Source organism: Pelobates fuscus, chromosome 3 (genome assembly GCF_036172605.1).
Source record: "Pelobates fuscus isolate aPelFus1 chromosome 3, aPelFus1.pri, whole genome shotgun sequence".
Lineage (NCBI taxonomy): Eukaryota > Metazoa > Chordata > Amphibia > Anura > Pelobatidae > Pelobates > Pelobates fuscus.
The window spans coordinates 65,552,225-65,579,925 of record NC_086319.1 but is presented as its reverse complement, the minus strand read 5'-3'; the positions used below and the strand labels follow the sequence as shown (position 1 = coordinate 65,579,925).

At 41.7% G+C, this 27,701-nt stretch overlaps 1 protein-coding gene across 1 annotated transcript in view; it reads right to left on the bottom strand.

Moving 5' to 3' along the window:
• Positions 1 to 27,701, bottom strand: part of LOC134601622 (ankyrin repeat domain-containing protein 27-like) — a 112,040-nt gene that overhangs the window by 25,719 nt on the left and 58,620 nt on the right. Inside the window, exon 10 of the mRNA XM_063446139.1 lies at positions 7,475 to 7,594. Within this exon, the coding sequence (XP_063302209.1) occupies positions 7,475 to 7,594 (120 nt within the window). The remainder of the gene's footprint in view (positions 1 to 7,474; positions 7,595 to 27,701) is intronic.

Below are 27,701 nucleotides of genomic sequence, written 5' to 3'. Positions count from 1 at the left end.
CTGTGCAGATCCCGGACAACTTGGTTCACGGTTTTGAACCACTTTGAATTCAGCCAGGAGAGCACTTTTTGGGGGGAAGGTGCCTGAGACTAAGGGGAAAAAACACTAAGAGCCAGCTAGACCACCCCGTATTGCGGGCACAGGAGTTCCTGAAAGTTGACCTGCAAAAGCACCATACGCCATGGAACTGTTTTGGGCATAGGACCACGTTTGCGGATTTAAAAATCTATTTTTTGTGGGGTTATTTCTTTTTATGATGTTTTGGGGTATTTTTATGTTTTATATTTTTATAAAAACACGATTATCTCCCAGGCACAGAGATCTTTGTGAGGGACTTGCATTGTAGTGTGGAGACTGCCTGCTGGGGGTTGTGTATATAAGCAGGCAACTTGGCCATAATAAACCGGTTCCTTTTTACCCTTCACTCAGTATGGGCTAGTGTTTGGGTGGATCAGCTATACTCTCTGCCAGAGGGCTTAATCACTTGCATTTACCCAGGTACCTGTTCCAGGACGGGAAGCGATGGAGAGACCCCAGCCAAGCTGCGGCGGCTAAGCGCTGAAGCATTCCTGTGTCCCAGAGGAGAGCTAGGAAGTGAGCTTGACAGAGGTACCCAGTTGGGGTGCCAGGCGGTCTGTCACATAGTATTTTTTTATAGGGCCTTTACTCTTTTGTCACAAGCATCCCATACAATGTTCATGAAATTAAGGTTTTGATACTTGGCAGGTTTAGTAATTAGATTTAATCCTTCTTTACCAGATATGCATTCTACAACATCAGTGTGTATTTTAGTCATTATTTTGTGGCAGAATAAAAGACTGTCCTACTAGCCAATAGCTTAATTGGAGCAACATATTCCTAAGTTGTGTTATAATAGATATACTTGTTAAACATTGGCTTGGTAAATATCTTTAACCCAGTTAAACAATAGTCTAGGGCTGCTGTATGTCTCTTTCAAAAGAAGCTTACCAGAAAATTAGCTCTGAACTGTATGGGTTCTCCTTGTAATGGCACAAGTGAGCAAAAACATGTTTGATAACTGAGAGGGGCCTAACCTCTAGCTATTGATGTTTCTCTGAGCTTTTGTCCATTCTCAGAGTTCTCATTTCCTCTGTTTTTGTGGCAATGCGTTAACGTAGGCTCTCCCTAAGTTAAGAGGCTAATACAGATGTGGAGTCTGTGACCACTGTACGCAGAGAGGTGTCAGCTGCACCTCACTGTCAATGCCAAAAAAAGGTTGAAATGATCTTCCAGGGATGCTGCATCTCTCATGCAGATAGAACTTGCCAGAATTTTGGCTCTGGACTGCCCTTATGGGTGTGATCATTCAGATATGCAAATGGTATTGTTTTTCTCAATAGTGGCAAAAACATTTTTGATACCTGGGTGAGAACTAACTGATGGGCAAGCTATTAAGGTTTTTCCAAGCTTTTGCTAGTTCTCAGAATTCTGATATTCAATGATTTTGTTGAAAGATATATTTACCTGAAATTTGTTTCCCCATGCACAGCATGGTCCCCTGGAATGAATAAACTGGTTGTACATCTAAATACCATGATCAGCATCCCATAATTCCTATGTGCAGCCACTTTCATCCTCCATAGATGTTGTATTTCCTACTATTCCAATAGCAGTAGATTGCAAGATGGTTGTAACGGAGGTCCCTGCCAAGGACCGCTTCCTAGCTGGAACAAGGGACAGACCTTTGCACTTCTGCCCCCAGTCACCGTGACTTGGAACCACTCCATCCTGGATCCGAATAGGGAACTAACTCTATCCACTCCCAGGCATTGGACGACACTCAGTCCTGGGAGCTGGAGTCCTTACAAGGACTTTCCCCGTGGAATCCTGCACACTGGAATAAGCCGGTGTAGTGATTAGCCCTTTCCCCTTCCAGTAACCAGACGACACATAGTTCTGGGAGTACAAGCTGGAAAAACCTTTAATCTGACCAGATGGCCTGCTTTTATACAATTTAGACACAGTCAAACATGCCCATAACACTCCCACACAAAACAGGATAATCCCCCCCCCCGCCCCCTGTGCCTGAGAGGAGACAAGTTACAAGCAAACATCTAACATACTCTTCCCCTGTGCCTGAGAGATAAGTACCTGAGCACACAAACTTATCATTTAATTATCTATCAGTACAGAAACAGGCAATATAACAAAACCCCTAAAATACCCCCAAAACACATAAAACCTCCACAAAAGTTACATCCCCTGATAGCCCCAATCTGGGTGACCAAAATATTCAAAAATGACCCAGATCGGTTCAGGAGTTCGGAATTTTCATGGAAGTCATAATTTTGACCGACTGTGCACATAGTCCTATGCCGAAAACAGTTCCATGAAATCAGTGCTAACGGTCGGTCAAGTTCGGTAGTCTTTTACAGTGGGCAGTGGGCAGGAGGCTGGCAAGCAAGCTCCTCCAGGAGCTCGTGGCAAACTCATGTGGGAAGGGGAGTTTTGAAACTTTTAAATGGATTTTCGCAGGATTACAAGGGTTATGTTTTGCAAACTTGATACGTTTCTACACATTATTTTAGGACTTGATCCTTAATCTAACTGTAGTATAGCAACATTTTAATAAATAATAATTACTAAGCAATTTATTTTTTCAATCACACTGTCTTTGTTTTGAAAGAAAAACCAGTTTAAGTGCTATATTTAGTTTTCACTTGTGCTATTTCTTAGCAGATTTTAGAAGGCACGGCAGTTACTGGGTGACTTACTGAACTATTGTTATAATGAAAAGATTAAGATAAAATCTACCAGGGAAGAAACTGGTCATGAAAGTACTTATTTTAACAGCAAGACTCTGTTTGTTAAAGTCTACTATTGGTATACTGCTGAGATGATGCGTATGTGTATCTACACATAGACAGATTTAACCACGTTAAGTCTCATTAGCTGTTGCAATTGTTGTGATTTAAAAAGATCAAACATTTGAATCATGCCTTAATTAAAATGTTTTAGTTATCACATGTATCTTTTAAAAACAGCACCTTTAAACATAGGGACACTATAACATGGGAGGACTGGCAAGGGGGCAGAAGGACAATTAACCCCCAAGACCTTTTGTACAGGAGGGATGGCAAATGGGTTGTGGACTGCAATCTCAAATCATTCTTTTGAAAATGAAAATAACAGGAGGTGTGTTGGGATGTCTGTTTGCAGAGTTTTGTAGGAGTGGAGCAATGGGTAAGAATTTTGCAGGGCTTTAGATAGCTCGACACCGTGTGGGTTTGTACATAGACTAGAGTCCTGTGCTCTCCAGGCCTGGACTGGCCCATTGGATTAGCGGACGCTGAAAAGGCTGACAGGCAACAATGATGCCCCTGAAGTTGTTTGCGAGTGGCCAAAAGGTGAGGTGAGACAGCGATTATGACATTTATAACACATACCAGTTATAAATGTTGGTCCACTATTTCAGGTATTTATTATGGCAACAGCATACAAAATGATGACAAAATGATGACGCTTGACAAAGGCATTGTGTTTGGTCTAAATATTGTCATATTGTACCCTGTTGCCTTATTAAATGGAGAGCTCATACCTGGAGTGCTGGACCTACATTTATTTTATTTTTAAACTGGATTGTGGATCTGGGGTCCCGGCACCCTATTACGGTATCCCTGTTTAATTGCTCACCTCATTTTTATTTTTTTAATATATATATATTTGAGTCAATGATGATGAAAAACAAAGTCTGCATCAGTTAGGTATGTATATTTGTGTTTAGCAATGTATTAACTATTCACTTACTTCAGGTGGAAGGGGTTTTAATCCACACTTTTTTCCTGTCACGATTCTGGGAACCCAACACGCTAACACACACACACACAGAAAAGGTGCAGTACCAGACCTTAGAGTGGCCGGGCTAAGCACACAAAGCACACAAAGAATAGTCAAGCTGAGTAAGGGGAACCAGAAGACAGAATAACGAGAAACAAGCCGAGGTCAAAGGGTAGAAGAAAGTCACAAAGTCAGATTAACAAGCCAGAGAGTACGTAACCAGAAACACAAGTTCAGTAGCAATACTAGCAAGCAAAGACCACAACAGGGCAGGGAGGAACAGGAAAGGTAAGTATTTAAACCATGAGGTTAATTCTGATTGGATAATTTCCAATCAGAATTAACAATCACACGTGGGAGATATCTAAACCTCCCACTGTGATTGAGGCACTGTGCCTTTAACTCCGGGTAAGGTGACTGACCCCGGCGTGTAATATATTGGGCGGTCTCCCAGCGTGCAGCGTCATGCATGCTGCCGCTGGGGACGTGGAGGAAAACGCGGGCGGCATCCGAGGCTGGAAGGATGCCGCTCGCCGAGCCCACGAGGAGAAGGGGACCGCGGACGGCTGGAGGGTGAGTACCGCGAGCGGAGTGCAGCCTCCCCTTGCAGCCGCCCGCGGGATCCCGACATTTCCCCACCACCTGTTGGTATGTGTATATATATATATATATAAACCACAAAAATATATACAGGGTGCACTCACAGGTCTTGATTACAAGTTTTGTTTATTCACATCGTTTATTACATGTGCAGAAAAAAATCTGTGATCGACGTTTCGACCCTTAGAGGATCTTGAAAAGGGCCCTCTAAGGGTCGAAACGTCGATCACAGATTTTTTTCTGCACATGTAATTTACACCAGTGAATAAACAAAACTTCTAATCAAGACCTGTGACTGCCCCTTGTATATATTTTTGTGGTTTATATATAACACTGAGGTTTGCACTCAGGCAAGAATACCTTTTTTGCTTACAATAGGGTGAGTGCCAAGATTACTTTTATATATATATATATATATATATATATATATATATATATATATATATATATATATAGATATAAAATGTTATTGTCTGTCCTGATGAAAGCTCCATGTGGGAGCTGAAACGTCGACTTTTAATGGATTAAATAAAAGTTACGTTTTACTTTAACTTTGGATGAAGTCCCTGGAGTGCGGTTCTTTTTGCTCTATCTACATGATTTTCCAGACCAGCACTGGGCATTACTGAAGGTGACCAGGAGTGCAAGCCTTTGCAGTTTGTTTGTTTGTTTGTTTATATATATATATATATATATATATATATATATATATATTCATATTTCATATTCTGTGCAGATGTTTCGGTAAACAATCCCAGCAACTTGGTTGTGTCTCTCCATGTATGCTGTTCCTGCTAACATCTTGCTTCCGGATACTAGGTGCTGGACTATCTCAGAGGCCTCTTTGCACATACTGTGCAGACTGTGCAAAGAGGCCTCCGAGACAGTCCAGCACCTAGTAGCCAGATGCAAGATGTTAGCAGGAACACCATACATGAAGAGACACAACCAAGTTGCTGGGATTGTGTACCGAAACATCTGCACAGAACATGGATTGGACCTGCCTAAATCCAGATGGGAGATACCACAAAGGGTAGTTGAGAATGACAGGGCTAAGATCCTGTGGGACTTCAAGATTCAGACAGACAAGCAAGTGCTGGCCAACCAACCAGACATTGTGGTGGTAGACAAGGAACAAAAGACTGCAGTCTTGGTAGATGTGGCAATACCCAGTGACTATAACATGAGGAGGAAGGAGCATGAGAAGGTGGACAAATACCAAGGACTGAAAGAAGAACTAGAAAGTATGTGGAAAGTGAAGGCAGTAGTGATAGGAGCACTCGGGGCTGTGACTCCCAAGTTGGGGAAGTGGCTTCAACAGATTCCAGGTGGGACATCTGAGATCGCTGTCCAGAAGAGTGCAGTTCTAGGAACAGCTAAGATACTGTGCAGAACCCTCAAACTCCCAGGCCTCTGGTAGAGGACTTGAGAATGAGGAATAAACATTCCTCCCAGGAGGGGTGAAAATCAGTTTATATATATATATATGTGTGTGTAAGACCATTCATACTGAGACCTGTGAGCTTTGTACTCAGATAAAAGATCGTTGGTTTAAACGTGTGCACCACCAAAAAGCTGCGAGCCCTCCCTTGAACTGTCACAAAGTTGCAATCATAAGAGCACAGTGGCGTTACATTTTCATGTATGTGATATATTGCCGGACCTTGATTTGTTGGCCGAATACACTTCACTGCAAATTTACTTACAGAGTACTGAGGAGCATTGATTTGTTGATATTAAAGGCTGAGATCAGAAACTTTACCAGCAATCACCAGCACTTATATGGACTGCAGTAGATTAGAAAGTGAGTACTGGTCACAATTCAGTTGTCCTTGTATGTTCAGTGTTTAACATTGATCTAAGGGTAACATTGACTTTATATAGGGGACTAGACATTGGATATGGATGTCACCTGTGCTGAAACTATTATATACAATAACACATGTTATTCTTAGCCAGTTAAAGCCAGCATCTCTCAAATCCAACATGTTTGCCCTACATCATTGTATCCCACACGCTAAGGAAAGAGTGCTGACAGTGTGTCATTTTATATTTCACTACAATGATTATAATGACACTCAATTTTTCAACTCTTGTATTACAGTATGTTTTGATAGAAAATTGTACTGATATCTTTTGTTTGCTTATTACGTATCACGTATAGATAAACACTGTAGAAACATTATATGCCAGCGAATACATTCATAAATTACAAATAAAGAAATATTAATATTTCACTATAAGTCAGTTTTGTTTTATATACTAAATCTATACGGAAGGAAAAAAAAAAAACATATAAATTGTGTTTTCAGAATAATAACTTTATATAATTTGAGATGATTACTTTTATTTTCCCTTAAGATTTGTTTTTGATTTTTATATTCGTAGCAGCTTTGATTGTAACATGAAATAAGTTGACTGATTTAATCCTGTCTTCCTACAATTGCTTCTTAAGTTACTAGCACATAGTAGATTAAGTAACTAACTAACTAACTAAACTGGTGTTTTGTCTCTAAAGAACAACTTGTTTGATGACTGGACAATTAATTTGTTTATTGGTCATTCAATTCGTATTTATCTATATTTCAGATTTAGTAGTGACTTTACTATAGACCAGGATAAGAGCATTAATACCTTGAATAACACAGACCCACTGGCTTTTTAAAACTTAACTTGAATCAGAGACAACCAAGGCATCATTTTCAACCCATCCTACCCCTAAATTCCCCTAAATTGTTCAGCAAGCTGAACGACAACACCCACTACTGTCAATACAGCTCTAGAATACATGAAGCTACATCACTGACTTTATCACAGCAGGGCTGAGTTCTACACCATACTACTTACCCTATTACTAAGCAGCATGGAATGTTAAGCTAATTTGATTGACGAATGGTAAATAAATATTACAGATAATCCTTTTATTTTTATAAAGATAAATTAGTTAAAATCATTATCTATACAGGATATGTAAGGTGGAGGGAATGGCCGGCCACTCTATGGCACACACTACATGGGATTCTAGTAGCACATGTGCCATCTAGGACCTAAAACCCTGCTTATTTACAGTTCTTACCAGAAACAGCAAACAGTCAATAGTGGAGGGCTTCCCTGGCTCACCAAAGCAAACCATGTGTAGAGCTGTATTGCCATCATCATCACTCCACTTTACATCAGCTCCATGCTTTAGTAAAAGCTACATAGAAAGAAGAAGAACAAGGGATTAGTTATCCATTCATGGCCCTCACCTCATGGTGCTGAGAATGCTACCAGCTGCATCTCTCTGATGGTTCCAATGAGCAGTTTGGGTTTCTGTAGGTCTTTTACAGACAAGACTTGCCTGGCATGATAATTCTGAAATATTCTTGTGGGTGAGATCTTTTTTTGCCTCAGTCGTGGTTTAGGTGAGCTAAAAATCTTTTGATACCTAAGTATGAGAAAACTAATACACTTTTGTTGTTCTATGTGTTTTCTGCGATTCTGTTTTGGCCACACAATTTGGTCTATAATGTCTCCATATGCAGGATTTCTCTGAGCAACTTCAGAGATTCCACAATCTGCGGTGACTTGTTACCAAAACAGTATTCTTGCAGATATATTTCATGGCAAACAGCAATTCGACTGAATTTGGGCCCTACGGATGAATTCCCAAACCCCAAGCCGTATTGTAGATGAATCATGAAATAAATGAAATGGCCAGGCATTTTTGTTTTGATTCGTGATTTGGAACCAAAAAGATACATGACTGATGGAAAAAAAAGATGACTGATGGCTAGGGAACAGTCACTAAATGGCTAATAGTGGAAAAACATGGGAGCATTAACAAATATATAATATATAATCTAATAATGTGAATTTTCTTTTCGTTTTATTGGTTACAGTTTTCTCACTTGATCTGTGACCCAAATGGCAGGAATATGTGCCTATCATTGTACTGTTAAATATAGCCATTATTTGCAGTACACTGATTTGCCCATTTTCAAACCCTTTTGGTTCTACTGATTGGTTTTCCAGAATCTTTCTTTGTTAACAAAATTCAGCTTTATTTTTGGCAAAAGGGATTCAGGTGAAACAAATATTTCCACTATGTCTACAACATAGTCAATGTTATTTACCAAAACATGAATTGTTAAAGCGCTATGGAATCTGTTGGCGCTATATAAATGGCAATAATAATAATAGTAATAACAGAAAATTAAAAATTTTAGATAAACACTGGAACAATTTCTCCAAGACTACTGATTTTCTTACTATTAGCTACTATTGGCCAATATTTGATATTTCCTGTTTAATTTGTAAAAATGATTTATTGATTGCTGCGGTGTGAGTTGTTCATCTCTATGCACAATTTAGAGCAACATAACAAGAAAATCTGAGTTTGACATTTTCAAGTCTTCTATTTAGACTGCAATGGTTGTTATATGAAATAAGCTCTGCATTTAGTGACTTGACCATTCATCATCAATTTGATATTAAAGGGGCATTACTACTAATACAAAAACCATGCTGTCTAGAACTTTTATTTGATATATTTTCTTTGTTCTTGCTTTTTGTAATTCTTGCACATATCAATTTGCCTCTGCGTCTTGCTTTATCAAAAAATAGCAAAAACAGATCAAATAAAAACACAGGCAAATACTGTGATACTTACCACTGTTTGAATTTCCGATTTTTATAAAACCACCTCAATTTTATTTAACTCTTCACCTTCTAGGCTACTTCACAACCATGTGCTATCGCGAGTTTTAGGATTTTTAACTCACTGCATTTATAGACTAATATAGACTAATATTTGTCTGTGTTATTCTCAAAAAATACAGTACTGTATATGTTGATTTTCATCAGATTATCCATTTTTAGTTAATAACTTTTGTTTACAAAAATATCTAAATATTGAAAACAGCCAAAATACAAATAATAAAAAATAAAAAATTGTGCAGTTTTCCTTAGTGTTCATAGCATTAAGAAACAAATTTGATGTTTTCACATCTAACAGAATTTCAACTGTGAACATCACAGTCATCATCTGCAGTTAAGGAGTTAAAAATACATGTTTGGGATAGGAAAAAAACATTGTCAATAAACATTATTCACTAACAAATTAAAATATAACCACATTCGGATAATAAAGACTATAATTATTCCCTGCTGAATTCATCATCCTTCTATGGACCCGTGTTTTATTATTTTGCTGATGTGTGTATCCAACGGACATTTATTATTTCATAAACATATTTGCTATAAGTACACATTACTCGTTTATTATATATTAAATCAGAACCGATGAGTTTTCATTTGGGAAATGTGTCAAAAATGACTTCACATCTGTGAAGAACAACTCATAAAATCCCTGCCAAGTTTTTAATGAAAGATTCCATGATGCTGATTGGCTCCCCTTTGTGTAACAGTTGTAATTATGTAAATATCTTAATTACAAACAAATTTAGAAAAGACAATGCAGCATTCTGTTACATTGTTACTATGGCAAATACATGAATTCATGACAGAATTATTACTATTTCGGAACAAAGTGAAACACAAAGAACAAAGCATTTTGCAGCAATTCCTTTACACCAGTCATGTATTGCGGGATTTTAATTATGAGTGGGAAATGGTAGCCATTCTTCATGGCCATTATCTTTGCATTTATGTTTACTCAACAGTACTAAATGTGACTGACACTTCAAAGAACAGCAGGAAATGAAAATTCATTTTGGGGGATTCAGGTGATGATCATATTCATTGTGTCCAAAGATATAGATATGAAAACATTACAGTGGAATATGTAGGATTAGTGTTTGCAGCAGGGTTAGTGTTAGAAGCAGGGTTAGGATTAGAAATAGGATTAGTGCTAGGGTTCATTAATCTTAGCGCAGTAGTAGGACATAGATGGTATTAAAGAACTGCTCATCTGCCCAAACTCATAGCTCTACCGTAGTCTTAACCTAAGGCATAGCCATAATCATAACTTTAGATTTGAATCCAACCATAACTATAGCCTTAACCAACTAAACTGGAACCTAATCCTAACCCTAACTCTTATATCAGCCCTAGATTTGGCCTAACCAATCCTAATCATTGCACTAACCCTAGCATAAACCCTAAATCTTGAAAGACCATTATTTAGTTATCAATATCCCACTAGACCCCAGACAAATAAAGTAGGACATGGGGTAGGTAGAGGTCTACTGAGCAGCTCCCAATGGCAATAAATATTGTTATTGAAAACTATTGTTCTTTGTGTCTCCCGGAGTTGATTAGAATCCTGTGTCTCTTACTGGCTCTGTCTTTCTCTCCAATGTTTCTCTCATGAACAAATCCTACAGATTTTGATAACTTTATAATGCTGTGCTAAGTGGCCCTCAAGGGATCATTTCTATGAAGCAATATTCTAAAGTTATGTTAACTCTTGGATTTCTTTTTTTTTTTTTCAATCTTTGTTTTATTAAGGCATATATGAAGGGTACAGAATAAAGAAAGGGAAATGCAAAAATATTCCACAAAAGATAAGGGTCAATACAGCTGTAACAATGCTATCTACATTTCTGAGATAAACATGCCTCATTTTATATTTTTATATGGCTTTGAACAGAAGCGTATACTAAACAAGTTATGTTAAGAAGCAAACTAAAACAACGATTATGTGAATCACGTTAAATAGGATAGACATCGCTAACGGTCTGGTTGCTTAAGTTAGTGTGAAAGTTAGGTTACATGCTTGGCAGTGTTCGACTGCGAGTATTCGTGTCAATTCTGCTTAAGTACACGCTGGGTATCACACAGTAGGCCCCTGGGGAAAGTTACATTAACTTTACAAGCTAGGTACACGCTATAGTTACAGCTATCATAATAAATTGCTTAAGTGAGTGATGGCAGTCGCTGAAGGTTACTATACATTTGGTTAAGTGTTAAGAACCACAGTATACATCTACATGCTGAAGTTACAGGCTATGGTGAGTAACGTTTGATTCGTGGTTAAACGTCGCTTATGACAGTAAACTGGCTACATAAATCCTAGATAGCCGGCATACAAACTGGCATAAAGGGTAAGTATTAAGGACCACAATATACAGTTACATGCTTAGGTTATAAGCTATGGTGATTAGCATTTGACCCATGGTTAAACATTAAGTATGATAGTAAGCTGGCTACATAGAACATAAATGCAATAGATGATTAGGTAGGTAAGCGAATAGGCAGGCATTACTGAGTGGTTGGTGCAGTTAACGCAAGGTTAAGTTAGCCTTTAGGCTAGTGTTTCAGCAGTGTGCCTGTTGGGAGTTGGCTATTGTTTAACTAAGGTAAAGGTGAAGTATTCTCACATAGAGGCTTTCTAGTCATCCTATTAGACAGACAGGAGCATATCAGAATAACTAAACTGTCACATAAATTTTACATTTGCGGCAAGCAATGTGGTAAGCCAAGTCGTTAAAGCTAGCACACATTTCTTAATACTGTTCTATCAAAGCGCTTATCTAGACAGCTATGGGTAGGAATTAAGCTAGTATGCATATTAGGCCAAGTTGGAGCTTGCATTGCGTTTTATTCTGGGGCTCTGTACAAAGACAGATAACCTTTGCATCTAACTTGTGCAATCAAAACTGGGGGCATCCAGGGGTAGTAAGGCAGTTCTTTCGCACCAAGCCGAGTAAGGCTGATGGATGCCCCCGGTGCACCCTTATTATAGTCCACATTCACCCTATACCTTGCATCGGTAGGGCACGTTCTCTGCCCACACTGGGGCATGCCAAGCTTTGGGGTCCAGATGATAGGCAGTGCAGTTTGACACCCAGCGTTTGGTCTTTCTGCAGCTTGTCGGGTTTGGGCTTGTTCCACGGCGGTTCCCGCCCCTATGCCATCGCTAGTGGGTCTTTGCCGGGTCGGCGTGAGGGTGAGCCTAGTTTTCCGCGGTGGCCCACAGCTCGGGTATGCGCTTGGTTACTTGGATTTCTTTTTAATAGATAAGTGGGTAAAATGTTTTCAATAAATCAATCTCTGAAAAATTGCCAAAAACCATGGATTTCTAGCTCATAACAAAGTCTTTTAACCAACATTATCGCATTAATGCATTAAAATATTTATGTCTCATATTGTAAATCTTTCCTGGCAAACCTACATTAACCTGTGATAGTTATCCTCATTACATATATATATACCTAAATATGGAAGTTCCTGAGCTGCTGATATTATAATTTAAAACAACTTTAAAATAATGCAGATAATTTATTTTTTACCTTTTTTCCGCAAGGGAAAAAACCTTTTAGCCAACCTATAATACACAAGTGGAAATACTATACTAATTGCCAGTTTAACCTGATAGTAAATTGTAATCTACTGGGGAATTATGCTGATAGACCTTAGTCAGGACAGGATCTATACAATTTGGTTCATGACTGAGAGATTTGTGGAGAAACCTGATACCTTAGGAAACACAAACACAACAAAATCCACTCAAGATAAATCTTTCACTGTAGATAATACTGCAATCAACACATACCTATGGCTGATCCCGTGAGAAACACAAACACAACAAAATCCACTCAAGATAAACCTTTCACTGTAGATAATACTACAATCCACACATACCCTATGGCTCTGATAAGTTAGTGGTGGGACAGCTCTAGAGAGAGAGAACAAAATGGAGAACCTTGACTCATTAGGTAAAATGCCTTGTAAACATTCTATGGTAGTCCTTTATGTAAAATATGGTTATCGCTATACACTGCAGTTACTAGCACGTTTATAAATACCATTTTGTTACATAAGGTTTCTGCATTTACCTAAAAAGCTGATCTTAACTATGAACAATATGCACTTTGTCAGATATGATGCAGGTATTTAATTCATTATATAAGTACATCTCTTAGGCAACATGTGTCATATTCTGCTCATTTGCAGCTAATTGTCACGATAGTGACCCCTTCTCACATAGTATAACCCAGAGGAGAACGTATACCGGACCTTAGAGTGGCCGGACTAGCGTTTTAGAGTAGTCAAAAGTATAGCCAGAGATCAAGGGAGTACAGAAGACGGATAAACGATATAACCATCGGCATTTACTTGCCGACCACGGCGCGCATGTGCCGTATTATAAATGAGTGAGCGTTGTGAGCGGCCAACATCAGAAGGGCTGTGCCGCTAACCGGAAAAGGATGCCGTGCTGCGCGGGTCCGAGGAGGAAAGGTAAGGTATTGTTACACTAATTAGCTCATTAGAGCAGTAACTAAGAAGAACGTGTCATGCACAGTAAACCCTCAGGCAGTGGCCTATGGTGGCACATGAATGGATCAACATAGTGTGCTTAGGAGAAGAGACATTATTTTGGATTGTTTATGTGTCCTGACATTCTCTAGGGATTCAGTATGCCAGGTATAATGATGTAATATCCCATCTACTGTCATGATAACTCACTTATGCCACACCAAAGGGTAGTTTTTTTTGGCTAAAGATAAAGTAAATATAATTTTGCCTCTTTATAAATCAATGGTAAAACCCCACCTTGAGTTTTGGGCACCAGTTCTAAAGAAGGATATTGCAAAACTAGAAAAATTTCAGAGGCAAGCTACAAAATTAATAATGGGGATGGAAAACATTATTTATGAAGAAAGCTAGAAAAATGGTATTTGTTTGCTTTATTTCTTTAGAAAAAAAGGCATTGCAGAGGGGATATGATAGCATTTTACAACTATATTCAGGGTCAGTACAAATTACCATGTGCTAACATGTTCATTAGTAAGAATATACAACAGGCAAGAGGTCACCTATTGAGACTAAAAGAAACGCATTTTCGATTACAGCAGAGGAAAGGGTACTTTATAGTAAGAGCAATACAGATTTGAAAATATCTGCATTAAGTGGTTGTCTTATCAGATTCCGTGGAGATTTTTTTTAACCCCTTAAGGACAAAACATCTGGAATAAAAGGGAATCATGACATGTCAGGCATGTCATGTGTCCTTAAGGGGTTAAAGGGACACTATAGTCACCAGTGCAACTACATGTATTCCTGACCCTATAGTTTTAACACGACCATCTAGCCCCCTTGGGCCCCTCATGCGTCCATAAATATAGTAGAAATCTTATTGTATTCAAGCTAGAAGCTGTAAATCTGCATGCTGTTAGACTCAGGAAAAACAAGCAGTCTGCTGACATGTGATAGCCTGATCCAATCACAGTGCTTCCCCATAGGATTGGCTGAGACTGACAAGGAGGCAGATCAGGGGCAGAGCCAGCATGATTCAAACACAGCCTCGGCCAATCAGCATCTCTTCATAGAGATGAATTGAATCAATGAATCTCTATGAGGAAAGTTCAGTACCTGCATGCAGTGGGAGGAGATATTGAATCACAGGATGCTCGTGCACAGCAGATCTGAGTGGATGGAGGCATATTATGCCTCCATCAACTCAGAAGTCCCTCTGGTTCCCTCTGAGTGACTGCAACTGGAGGTGTTCCTAGCTTTCAATGTAACACTGTATTTTCTCAGAAATACAGTGTTTACATGAGAAAGGCTGCAGGGAGCTATAGTTCTCACCTGAACAACCTCATTAAGCTGAAGTTGTTCAGGTGACTATAGTGTCCCTTTAATGTCTTGGGTATTTTATTTCTAAAAACTGAATTTTTAACAATATAAATAATAATATTGTGAACAGGTTGTTGATCCAGGTAGCACAGTGGTTATATGCCTATTAGTATTCATGAATTTCTACATGTACTCCTTTCCTAAAACCCCTTTGATTTGTGATAGTTGACCTCAACAACCCAGGACAGCAACCACAACCTAACAACCTACACATTAATAAGGTTAATGGCTTGCTTCCTGCAAATTTTGCTCTCCTGCTTCTGGGACATGGTCCTTCCACTTTAGAATGATGCATTATATTCTCTAACCAGTATACGTCACCATAACCATTGCAGCAGTAAAGGGTGCATATACAATATTTCCCTTGAGGAAAGTCATAAGTTTGGGTCATTACTCTGTGAATACTAGTGATGTACCGAACTGTCCGCTGGCGAACAGTTCCCGGCGAACTTAGCGTGTTCGCGTTCGCCGCGGCGGGCGGACACATGCGCAGTTCGATCCGCCCCCTATTCGTCATCATTGGGCAAACTTTGACCCTGTGCCTCTCGGTCAGCAGACACATTCCAGCCAATCAGCAGCACTCCCTCCCTTCCACACCCTCCAACCTCCCTCCCAGCATCCATTTTCGATTCATTCTGAAGCTGCATGCTTAGTGAGAAGAGGGAAAGTTTAGCTGCTGCTGATTAGATAGGGAAATTGATAGCTAGGCTAGGGTATTCAGTGTCCACTACAATCCTGAAGGACTCATCTGATCTCTGCTGTAAGGACAGCACCCCAAAAAGCCCTTTTTAGGGCTAGAACATCAGGCTGCTTTTTTTTCTTTTCTGTGTAATGTAATTGCAAGTGCCTGCCTGCCAGCTTCTGTGTGAGGTTCACATTGGATACTGTGCCCACTTGCCCAGTGCCACCACTCATATCTGCTTTTACAATAGCTGAAGCTTTAGATTAAAAAAAAAATATTTTGTTTCACTGTAATAGAAGAGCAGTTGCCTGCCTGCCAGCTTCTGTGTGAGGTTCACATTGGATACTGTGCCCACTTGCCCAGTATCACCACTCATATCTGTTTTTACAATAGTTTAAGCTTTAGATTAAAAAAAAATATTTTTTTCACTGTAATAGAAGAGCAGTTGCCTGCCTGCCAGCTTCTGTGTGAGGTTCACATTGGATACTGTGCCCACTTGCCCAGTGCCACCACTCATATCTGTTTTTACAATAGCTTAAGCTTTAGATTAAAAAAAAATATTTTTTTTCACTGTAATAGAAGAGCAGTTGCCTGCCTGCCAGCTTCTGTGTGAGGTTCACATTGGATACTGTGCCCACTTGCCCAGTACCACCACTCATATCTGTTTTTACAATAGCTTAAGCTTTAGATTAAAAAAAAATATTTTTTTCACTGTAATAGAAGAGCAGTTGCCTGCCTGCCAGCTTCTGTGTGAGGTTCACATTGGATACTGTGCCCACTTGCCCAGTGCCACCACTCATACCTGTTTTTACAATAGCTTAAGCTTTAGATTAAAAAAAATATATATTTTTTCACTGTAATAGAAGAGCAGTTGCCTGCCTGCCAGCTTCTGTGTGAGGTTCACATTGGATACTGTGCCCACTTGCCCAGTGCCACCACTCATATCTGTTTTTACAATAGCTTAAGCTTTAGATTAAAAAAAAAATATTTTTTCACTGTAATAGAAGAGCAGTTGCCTGCCTGCCAGCTTCTGTGTGAGGTTCACAGTGGATACTGTGCCCTCTTGCCCAGTGCCACCACTCATATCTGTTTTTACAATAGCTTAAGCTTTAGATTTAAAATAAATATTTTTTTTCACTGTAATAGAAGAGCAGTTAGTTGTCTGCAAGCGTCTGGGTGTCAGGCCTCCTTCAGCGTGTGCTCTGCAGACCTGTGCCAGCGTGCTTTGACAGTTGCCAATCATATCTGGTGTCTCTTTAGCGTGCTTTTACAATGAAAAAAGGTTTCCAGTGTAAGCTAATAGCAGCCAGTCAGTGTCCTTCAAGCGGCTCTGTCAGGCCTACAGTGTGTGCTCTCCAGAACTGTTCAAGTGCACATTGCCAATCATATCTGGTGTCTCTATAGCGTGCTTTTAAAACCAAAATTTTGTTTCCACTGTAATAGAAGAGCAGTTGCCTGCCTGCCAGCTTCTGTGTGAGGTTCACAGTGGATACTGTGCCCTCTTGCCCAGTGCCACCATTCATATCTGTTTTTACACTAGCTTAAGCTTTAGATTTAAAATAAATAATTTTTTTTTCACTGTAATAGAAGAGCAGTTAGTTGTCTGCAAGCGTCTGGGTGTCAGGCCTCCTTCAGCGTGTGCTCTGTAGACCTGTGCCAGCGTACTTTGACAGTTGCCAATCATATCTGGTGTCTCTTTAGCGTGCTTTTACAAAGAAAAAAGGTTTCCAGTGTAAGCTAATAGCAGCCAGTCAGTGTCCTTCAAGCGGCTCTGTCAGGCTACAGTGTGTGCTCTCCAGAACTGTTCAAGTGCACATTGCCAATCATATCTGGTGTCTCTATAGCGTGCTTTTAAAACCAAAATTTTCTTTATCACTGTTATAGTTTGAATAGCAGTTACTTGTCTTCAAGCGGGTGTGTCAGGCCTACAGTGTGTGCTCTGCAGAACTGTTACAGTTCACATTGCCGATCATATCTGGTCTCACAGTAGCTTGCACGCATAGTACCACTAATCCCAAAATAAATGACAGGCAGAGGCAGGCCACCCGCAGGGGCCGTCGTGGTCGTGGTCCTGTGATTCCATTTTGCCCTAGAATAATGCCCAGTTTTCAGAAGCCACGTACCCTGAACTTGAAAAGTTCTGAGGACATAGTTGACTGGCTAACACAGGACACCCAATCTTGTACAGCCTCCGCTCGGAACCTTGACGCACCATCCTCCTCCAGCTTAGCTTCAGGCACCTCTCAAGATACCACTCACCCGCCTGCCGCCACCACCAAAACTAGCACCACAGCCGCTTTACTTGGTATGTCAGAGGAGTTATTCACACACCCGTTTGAAGAAATGAGTGATGCGCAACCATTATTGCTAGAGGATGTAGATAACAGGGATATGTCTTAGGCAGGCAGCATTAAACACATGGAGGTACGGTGTGATGATGATGATTTTGTACCCGCTGCTGCTTCCTTTTCTGAGTTGTCAGATACAAGCGAAGCGGTTGATGATGACGATGCGTCCATGTATGTCACGTGGGTGCCCGCTCGGCAAGAAGAAGAACAGGGCGAAAGTTCAGATGGGGAGACAGAGAGGAGGAGGAGGAGACGAGTTGGAAGCATGGGGGGGGGTCGTCGCAAGGAGCTAGTGGCACAGTCAGACAGCATGCATCGGCACCTGGGGTCAGCCCGACAGCACGCCAATCAACACATGCTGTGTCCACCACCAGAATGCCGTCATTGTAGACCTCAGCAGTGTGGCATTTTTTTTGTGTGTCTGCCTCTGACAACAGCGATGCCATTTGCAACCTGTGCCAAAGGAAACTGAGTCGTGGGAGGTCCAACACCCACCTAGGTACAACTGCTTTGCGTAGGCACATGATCTCACATCACAAACGCCTATGGGATCAACACATGAGTACAAGCAGCACGCCTACTCTAAGCCGCCATCCTCCTTCTGGTCCAGCATCTTCAGCCACGTCAACCACTGCTGTCCTCCTTGCCCCCTCTCAACCATCCACCACTCCGTCTCCCGCCTTGAGCAGTTCCCGCTCATCTGCCCACAGTCATGTGTCTGTCAAGGACATGTTTGAGCGTAAGAAGCCAATGTCACCAAGTCACCCCCTTGCCCAGCGTCTGACAGCTGGCTTGTCCGAACTATTAGCCCGCCAGCTTTTACCATACAATCTGGTTGAGTCTGAGGCGTTCAAAAAATTTGATGGGTGTGTACTAGTGAGTGACTTCTGAAGCGTGTGGGCTGTCCAGTGCTGCCTCCTGCCGTGAGTGTGGTCTCTGCCTCACTTGATCGAAACTCCTAACCTAGGGAGTCGCGGGGGGGGTGGTCGTGGTAAGAGTGTAGCAGTCACTCCATTAAGCGTTTGTGGTATGTCCTCGTCTTAGGTGTACCAGTCGTGCGAGAGTGGGTCCCGTTGAGCCTGTGGTGTCAGTCAAGTACGGTCCATGTCAGGGTTAGGCCTGTCGATTGTTGTACGTGTGTCAGTCTTCTAGTAGGGATCGCAACAACATAAACAATAAACCGTTTAAACGTCCTTTTGTAACTCAGGTATGGTGTGAAGTTAGATAGGTTTCTCCTGACCTATGCTTTTGTATGCAATTCTTGACTCGTTTTAGACTTCACAAACCCTCGAGCTTAAAGCTCTACACCCACTAAGAGTGCAGGACAAACCCTAATCTTTGCAGAATAATGTACGTTGCCATATGGACACTTTGACGGTAGGTAATGGGTCGTATACAACCTGTACCTTTACTATGCAGCCCTCTTAAAGGCCGGCTACTGTTCAGTATTCTAGATTAGTCATCTATATAAGGTCAACATTTAATGGGCTTTAGCAATATATACATTTTGTCAGACCATTTAATCTTGTTTTTGTAGCTTGAAAGTAGTGAGGTGTGTTTATTAAATTTTAGTGCCCCTATTCAGCCTTAGGGGGGTAATGTCCCCTAGTCATGGGACACTGAGCTTGGCTTTAACCTCTATCAGATGTTTGGAGACCTTACAAACTGACAGCCACCGGCTCAAAAACAGGGTTCAGGAGAAAGAACAAGGTAATAAACAATTGTGATTTTCGCATTGAGTGTACGAACTGTAGGAATTATGGTAACGTTTCCAAAACGGCACTTGGTTACCAAAATTGGGCTCACAAAAAAAATAAAAATATATAAATATATTGTTGCCCCCAAGAACAATGGGGTACTATAAGAAATGTTAAATGTTCAATGAAAATAACTTTGCAGTCTTTAGACCTGAGGTAAAGGTGAGCGCTGGGAAGGTGTCCCTACTGTGCCTCATTGTCAGCCAGTCCCTTGAGGCTGTCTTGGGTCCGAGGACTGAGGGCTTCTGTTCCGCGGTACAAACGTTGCGGTGTGCTCTGGGTCCCAATTGGTAGTAGAGGGTCTTGAGGGTGAGTTGGCGGTCGGTGGGTCCAGTCCCAAGGCCTGTATTATTGTGGGTGCCTCTTCCATGGAGGCAAGTGTGAGTTGGGATCCGTTCTGTGGTATCACCAGGGATGCAGACATGACCTGAATCTTGTCGTGTACATTTGGGCACGTGAGTATCACATCTCTGGGTGTGTTTGAGCGTACCTTTGAGGACGTAGGCAGGCGGTAGATCTCCTCAGTGACCATCTTCTTGACCGTGGTGTGAGGCAGAATAGTGGCCAGAAGGCGCCTTGTGTAGTGCGGTAGTTCATCTGGCAAGATGGCTGCCGGGATGCCTCTAATTTTTATATTAGGGCGCCGATGGCGTTCCCCCATGGTTGTCTGCTGTGCCATTATGGCTCTTTGTTGCGCCTGAAGGTGGTGCATTGATTCTTGCAGCTCAGCTAGGTGAGTTTGCATGTCTGTAATGTGTTTTTCATTAGTGTGTACCCTGTTTATAGTGGCAGTGATGTCCTATTTGATGGGAGCCAGTTCTGCCGCAAGGATTTTATGGAAGTCCGATAATAGGATTTTTAAATCATGCCTGGATGTTGGGGTCATGTCTGCTGGAGGGTCTAGTTGGTGTTGTGGCCCTACGTGGGCTTCTGATGTTGTTTCTGCCTCCGGTTGATCCGTGTGTTGGTAGTGGGGCGCCGTACGCGGCGTGTCCACGGGAGTAGTTTTAGCCGGAGCAGGCCTTTGAAGCATGGTCCCTATGTCCCGGTTTTGTTCTATGGCTTGTGGGCGCTGTGAGCGGCGGCCCATGGCTGGTGTGTGTGCCGGATGGTCTGACCTTTGGAGGGAGGCTTCGTCCCGCGCTTGTCGCGCTCCGTAGCCGCCGAGTAGTTTCTCCAGGTCTGGGATTGTGAGCGTGGGGTAGGCCCCAACCTTCCGTCTCCGCTTCTGCTGGGTGGAAGCCGCAAAGAAGGGCATCGATCGGCTCGGGAGTAGGTAGGGAGTCCAGCTGGGGGCTGGAGGAGGTTGGATCGGCTGAGGGTGTTGGGATTTTTAATAGATTGTGCCCATTTACTGGGGAGCTTGTCGAGATGGCGTCCGTTTAGCTCGCTGGTTAAGCTCCGCCCCCTACGCTGCTGTATTTTAGCTCTGAATGACGTTTGACTTGCGTGACTTATCCGCCACCAACTAGGGTTCAAGCCGCCATGTTTTAGGGCACTTTCTGCCTGTGAAACAAACATCAATTTTTCTGGCCGCTGCTACAGCAGCGGCAGCAACAATACCACGTTTTTCAGGCATGTGTACATGCCTAATTTTTAGGCCCACTGGTGCAGCACTGTGGCTTCAAAAACCAAACCAAAAAAAAAATCCTCCAAGATGGCACCAATATACCAGTGGTCTAAGCATCTTCCCACCTTGGCCTAAAAAGGGGAGGTGATTCAACAATTAAAAATCGCCATTTACACGTCCACTGATAGGAGACGCGGAAGGTATTTAACTGATATGAACAATACTAAACTCACCACTCCTATCTGGTGGCACATTAGCATGCCCGCGCAGTGCCCCAAATTTCAAGTAAGAGGACCGACCAAGCATCTTCTTCCATCTCCCTGTTACAGAAATCACTGCCATATCCATAGAAATTGTACATAATATCCAGGAGAGTTTTACAGGGCCAAATCATGTCACCTTTATGAAAGAGGTGACCTTGCTCGGGTCCCAGGTGTGCGGTTCCTAAAATGGCTGCCATATACATGTCCACTGATAGGAGACGCGGAAGGTATTAAACTGATATGAAAAATACTAAACTCACCACTCCTATCTGGTGGCACATTAGCTTGCCCGCGCAGTGCCCCAAATTTCAAGTAAGAGGACCGACCAAGCATCTTCTTCCATCTCCCTGTTACAGAAATCACTGCCATATCCATAGAAATTGTACATAATATCCAGGAGAGTTTTACAGGGCCAAATCATGTCGCCTTTATGAAAGAGGTGACCTTGCTCGGGTCCCAGGTGTGCGGTTCCTAAAATGGCTGCCATATACATGTCCACTGATAGGAGACGCGGAAGGTATTAAACTGATATGAAAAATACTAAACTCACCACTCCTATCTGGTGGCACATTAGCTTGCCCGCGCAGTGCCCCAAATTTCAAGTAAGAGGACCGACCAAGCATCTTCTTCCATCTCCCTGTTACAGAAATCACTGCCATATCCATAGAAATTGTACATAATATCCAGGAGAGTTTTACAGGGCCAAATCATGTCGCCTGTTGAAAGAGGTGACCTTGCTCGGGTCCCAGGTGTGCGGTTCCTAAAATGGCTGCCATATACATGTCCACTGATAGGAGACGCGGAAGGTATTAAACTGATATGAACATTTACTAAACTCACCACTCCGAGTGCTGTTATTTATTTAATTTTTTTGTGGTGAGGCTTTACAGGACAGAGTGCTTCTCAACGGGACATGTTAACTCACGGGCAGCTGGCTCATCAAGGAACCAGAGCAGCTTGAACGAGGTGACCTTGCTCGGGTCCCAGGTGTGTGGTTCCTAAAATGGCTGCCATATACACGTCCACTGATAGGAGACGCGGAAGGTATTAAACTGATATGAACAATACTCCACTCCTATCAGTAGGTCCGTCCCATTGTGATTTATGCCCCCCACCCACCGCGCAGGGATGGGGGCCGGGAGGGAGGAAAGTAGGCCCCCCCATTGTGATTTATGGCCCCCACCCACCGCGCAGGGGTGGGGGCCGAGGATGGGAGGACAGTAAGTCCCCCCCATTGTGATTTATGGCCCCCACCCACCGCGCAGGGGTTGGGGAGGACAGTAGCTCCCCCCAGTGTGTATCATGGGCTATGATGACAGGTGTCAATCCATACCTGCCAAGTAACCCTATGTAGGGGGAACAGTCTCTATTCTGCTCTGTGTCAGTGTGTATCATGGTCTCTGTGGACGGGGAGCAGTCTCTATTCTGCTCTGTGTCAGTGTGTATCATGGTCTCTGTGGACAGGGAACAGTCTCTATTCTTCTCTGTGTCAGTGTGTATCAGGGGCTTTGAGGACAGGTGTCAATCCATACCTGCCAAGTGACCCTATGTAGGGGGAACAGTCTCTATTCTGCTCTGTGTCAGTGTGTATCATGGTCTCTGTGGACGGGGAACAGTCTCTATTCTGCGCTGTGTCAGTGTGTATCATGGTCTCTGTGGACAGGGAACAGTCTCTATTCTGCTCTGTGTGAGTGTGTATCAGGGGTTTTGAGGACAGGTGTCAATCCATATCTGCCAAGTGACCCTATGTAGGGGGAACAGTCCCTATTCTGCTCTGTGTGAGGAGGAGGAACGGGAAATGAGTAGCTCGGCATCCAACCTTGTGCAAATGGGGTCTTTCATGCTGTCGTGCCTGTTGAGGGACCCTCGTATAAAAAGGCTGAAGGAGAACGACCTGTGCTGGGTGTCCACGCTACTAGACCCCCGGTCTCTATTCTGCTCTGTGTCAGTGTGTATCAGGGGTTTTGAGGACAGAAGTCAATCCATACCTGCCAAGTGACCGTATGTAGGGGGAACAGTCTCTATTCTGCTCTGTGTCAGTGTGTATCAGGGGCTTTGAGGACAGGTGTCAATCCATACCTGCCAAGTGACCCTATGTAGGGGGAACAGTCTCTATTCTGCTCTGTGTCAGTGTGTATCAGGGGTTTTGAGGACAGAAGTCAATCCATACCTGCCAAGTGACCCTATGTAGGGGGAACAGTCTCTATTCTGCTCTGTGTCAGTGTGTATCAGGGGTTTTGAGGACAGAAGTCAATCCATACCTGCCAAGTGACCCTATGTAGGGGGAACAGTCTCTATTCTGCTCTGTGTCAGTGTGTATCAGGGGCTTTGAGGACATGTGTCAATCCATACCTGCCAAGTGACCCTATGTAGGGGGAACAGTCTCTATTCTGCTCTGTGTCAGTGTGTATCATGGTCTCTGAGGACGGGGAACAGTCTCTATTCTGCTCTGTGTCAGTGTGTATCAGGGGCTTTGAGGACAGGTGTCAATGTTAGGTGATTTCTGCCCTTTATGGATTAAAAGCAGACTCTGCATCAACTGTGTAATTTTCCATGGGAGTTTTGCCATGGATCCTCCTCCGGCATGCCACAGTCCAGGTGTTAGTCCCCTTGAAACAACTTTTCCATCACTTTTGTGGCCAGAAAGAGTCCCTGTTGGTTTTAAAATTTGCCTGCCCATTGAAGTCAATGGCGGTTCGCCGGTTCGCGAACATTTGCGGAAGTTCGCGTTCGCCGTTCGCGACAACACTAGTGAATACATTCAAACATTCAGGTTAAAAAAAAAAAACTGTCTATGTAATATATATTTGCCATAAACCCAAGTACCCTTTTATGTTTTATCTATATATTCCTGTTACATTATTCTATTCACATTTTAGGAGCGTGGGATACAACTCAACATAACCTTAGAAAATGTTATTGTGTTTGCTGATGCTCTAACCAGGAGTACAGGAACAATTGGTTTGATATTTAAAGAATTTCAACTCTAATTCAATTAAGGTAAGGGGACACTAAACAAAAGATGCCGAACGGCAATACTGATAATATAACACAAGATTTGCTGCTAGAATCTTAAGACATGAAATAGCACAGAACCTTACACACAGTCTCCAACCCCAGCAGCCCACACTCTTGTTGTTCTAAAAGGAATATCTGTACACAGCATGAAGCATTAATAACTGGTTACAAGGCTTTCAATATAAAGAATTAATCTATCTGTATTTTACAGAAAAGCAGTATGTTGATTGTCATGGCAACAATTCACACAATTTTCATTATATAATAACAGAGTCATATAAAAAAGTTCCTTGCTAATGAAAAGTACAAATACCTAAATCATAGTCGAACAACATATTATGCTGCAGCATTTTTTTCTATCCAAGCATAAGACAAACAAAACTGTGACTTAAAAAAAAAAAGTAAAAATAACTTTATTAAAATCACGATTAATCTTACGAAACTTAATGCTGAAATTTAAAGTTCATTGCTCAGTATGATGTCCAACTGTTCATTAGAATGATGAACAAGTGTTGAATTTCTAAAAGTGTAACAAAAATAGCACTCAAAATGCTGTAATATAAAACCTGTTCCTCCTGGATGGTTTTAAAATAGTTTTATTAATAATTTTAATTAAATCTTGATGGTTTTCATACATACAGTAGTTGGTTGTGGGATAACTGAATTATATAATATTAGTGACATCTTAACACGATATACACAAAATATAAACATAAAATTCCAAATATCTTTGAGTACCTGTCACATGTGCAGTTTATATGTTGCCTTGTTTTCCAGTTACTTGAAATTATTCCCAAACAATAATGTTGTTATTGTAAAGGGATTTAAAACTTTGCCATTTTTACTGAGTGTGCACCTTCCTATCATTCCGGCTGGGCACCGCGGACCGGAGAGGAGCTTGGTCACGCAACAGGGAAGGGGAGGTGAGAGGAAGGGTAAGAAGAAGGAGGGGGGTAAGAAGAAGGAGGGGGGTAAGAAGAAGGAGGGGAGGGGGTAGTAAGAAGTGGGGGAGGGGGGAGTAAGAAGAGGGGGGAGTAAGAAGATGGAGAGGGAGAATGAAGAGGGGGAGGGGGGAGTAAGAAGAAGAGGGGGGTAAGAAGAAGAAGTGGGGGAGTAAGAAGAAGAAGTGGTAAGAAGAAGTGGGGGAGTAAGAAGAAGAAGAGGGTAAGAAGAAGAAGAGGGGAGTAAGAAGAAGAGGGGGAAGTAAGAAGAAGGGGGAGTAAGAAGAAGGGGGAGTAAGAAGGAGGGGAGATAAGAAAAAGAGGGGGGAAGAAGAGGGGGAAGAAAAAGAGGGGGGTAAGAAGAAGGGGGAGTAAAAAGAAGAAGGGGTAAGATGAAGAGGGGGTAAGAAGAAGAACGGGGTAAGAAGAAGAGGTGGGGTAAGAAGAAGAGGGGGTAAGCAGAAGAAGGGGGAGTAAGAAGAAAGGTGGGAGTAAGAAGAAGAGAGGGTAAGAAGAAGAAGAGGGGTAAGAAGAAGAAGAAGAGGGGGTAAGAAGAAGAGGGGGTAAGAAGAAGAAGGGGGAGTAAGAAGAAGTAGGAGGGGGTAAGAAGAAGAAGGGGGAGTAAGAAGAAGAAGAGGGGAGTACGAAGAAGAAGAGGGGGGTAAGAAGAAGAAGAGAGGGGTAAGAAGAAGAAGAGGGGGTAAGAAGAAGTGGGGAAGCAATAAGAAGAGGGGGGAGTAAGAAGAAGAAGGGGGGAGTAAGAAGAAGGGGTTGTCACGTTTAAACATTTGTTATGAAGGAACACAACTGCAGATTTCTTATAGTTTGAATATTTATTATAAAAAGTAGAAGATATTGTGACGTTAAGTCCAATTTACAGGTACTGTAGCTTTAATTAGTAAACGATAACTGAAGTCCACAATTACAGGCACTGTAGCTTTAAGTAGTAAACGATAACTGAAGTCCACAATTACAGGCACTGTAGCTTTAAGTAGTAACCGATAACTGAAGTCCACAATTACAGGCACTGTAGCTTTAAGTAGTAAACGATAACTGAAGTCCACAATTACAGGCACTGTAGCTTTAAGTAGTAAACGATAACTGAAGTCCACAATTACAGGCACTGTAGCTTTAAGTAGTAACCGATAACTGAAGTCCACAATTACAGGCACTGTAGCTTTAAGTAGTAAACGATAACTGAAGTCCACAATTACAGGCACTGTAGCTTTAAGTAGTAAACGATAACTGAAGTCCACAATTAGAGGCACTGTAGCTTTAAGTAGTAAACGATAACTGAAGTCCACAATTACAGGCACTGTAGCTTTAAGTAGTAAACGATAACTGAAGTCCACAATTACAGGCACTGTAGCTTTAAGTAGTAAACGATAACTGAAGTCCACAATTACAGGCACTGTAGCTTTAAGTAGTAAACGGTAGTAATTAGCAGACACTGAATCAGAAAGAGTCTCTTAGTAGTATTAACGAATTAGGTGATAAGAAGTTCCATAGCATTTAACTGAAGCAAGACAGATGCAGCTAACTTGTATAGTGAATGAGTTAAAGATAGCTGTAACTGGGTTGTTTTATAGAAGGACTTTGGTGACAGGAATAACGGCTTTGAGATGTAACGCTTATCACAGAGTGTATACAGTATAAACAATGAAAACAAGTGTGGTAGCTAAAGTGCTACAAACCACCTGAGTGGGAAAACCCCTCACACCACTCAATATAACATAAATGAATACATACAAAAGATGGTAAATCACACTTCCGGATGTCTGTAAAAAATAAATATAACACGCACAATAGTGTAATAGAGTTTGTATAGCTGAGCAGTGCAGAATTCTCAAATGAGGTACTCACAAACGTGGAGCCAATGACGTGTGGCTCTCACTGGTATCGCCTTGGGACGTTTTTTGGGAAGGATGTCCCTCTCCTGACTGGCTCTCTCCTCCCACTTGATTTCCAGATGATTTCAAGATGGGTGAATGTTGTCAATTTCTCAGGAAAAATATATAGATAAATCAAGCTCTTCAATATATAGAGAATGGCATAAATAGCCAATGAATTTATTCGTTAAAAAGCAAATTATAAAAACACTTAATGTTAAAATAACATATAAAATAATGCAGAACTTTTAGCT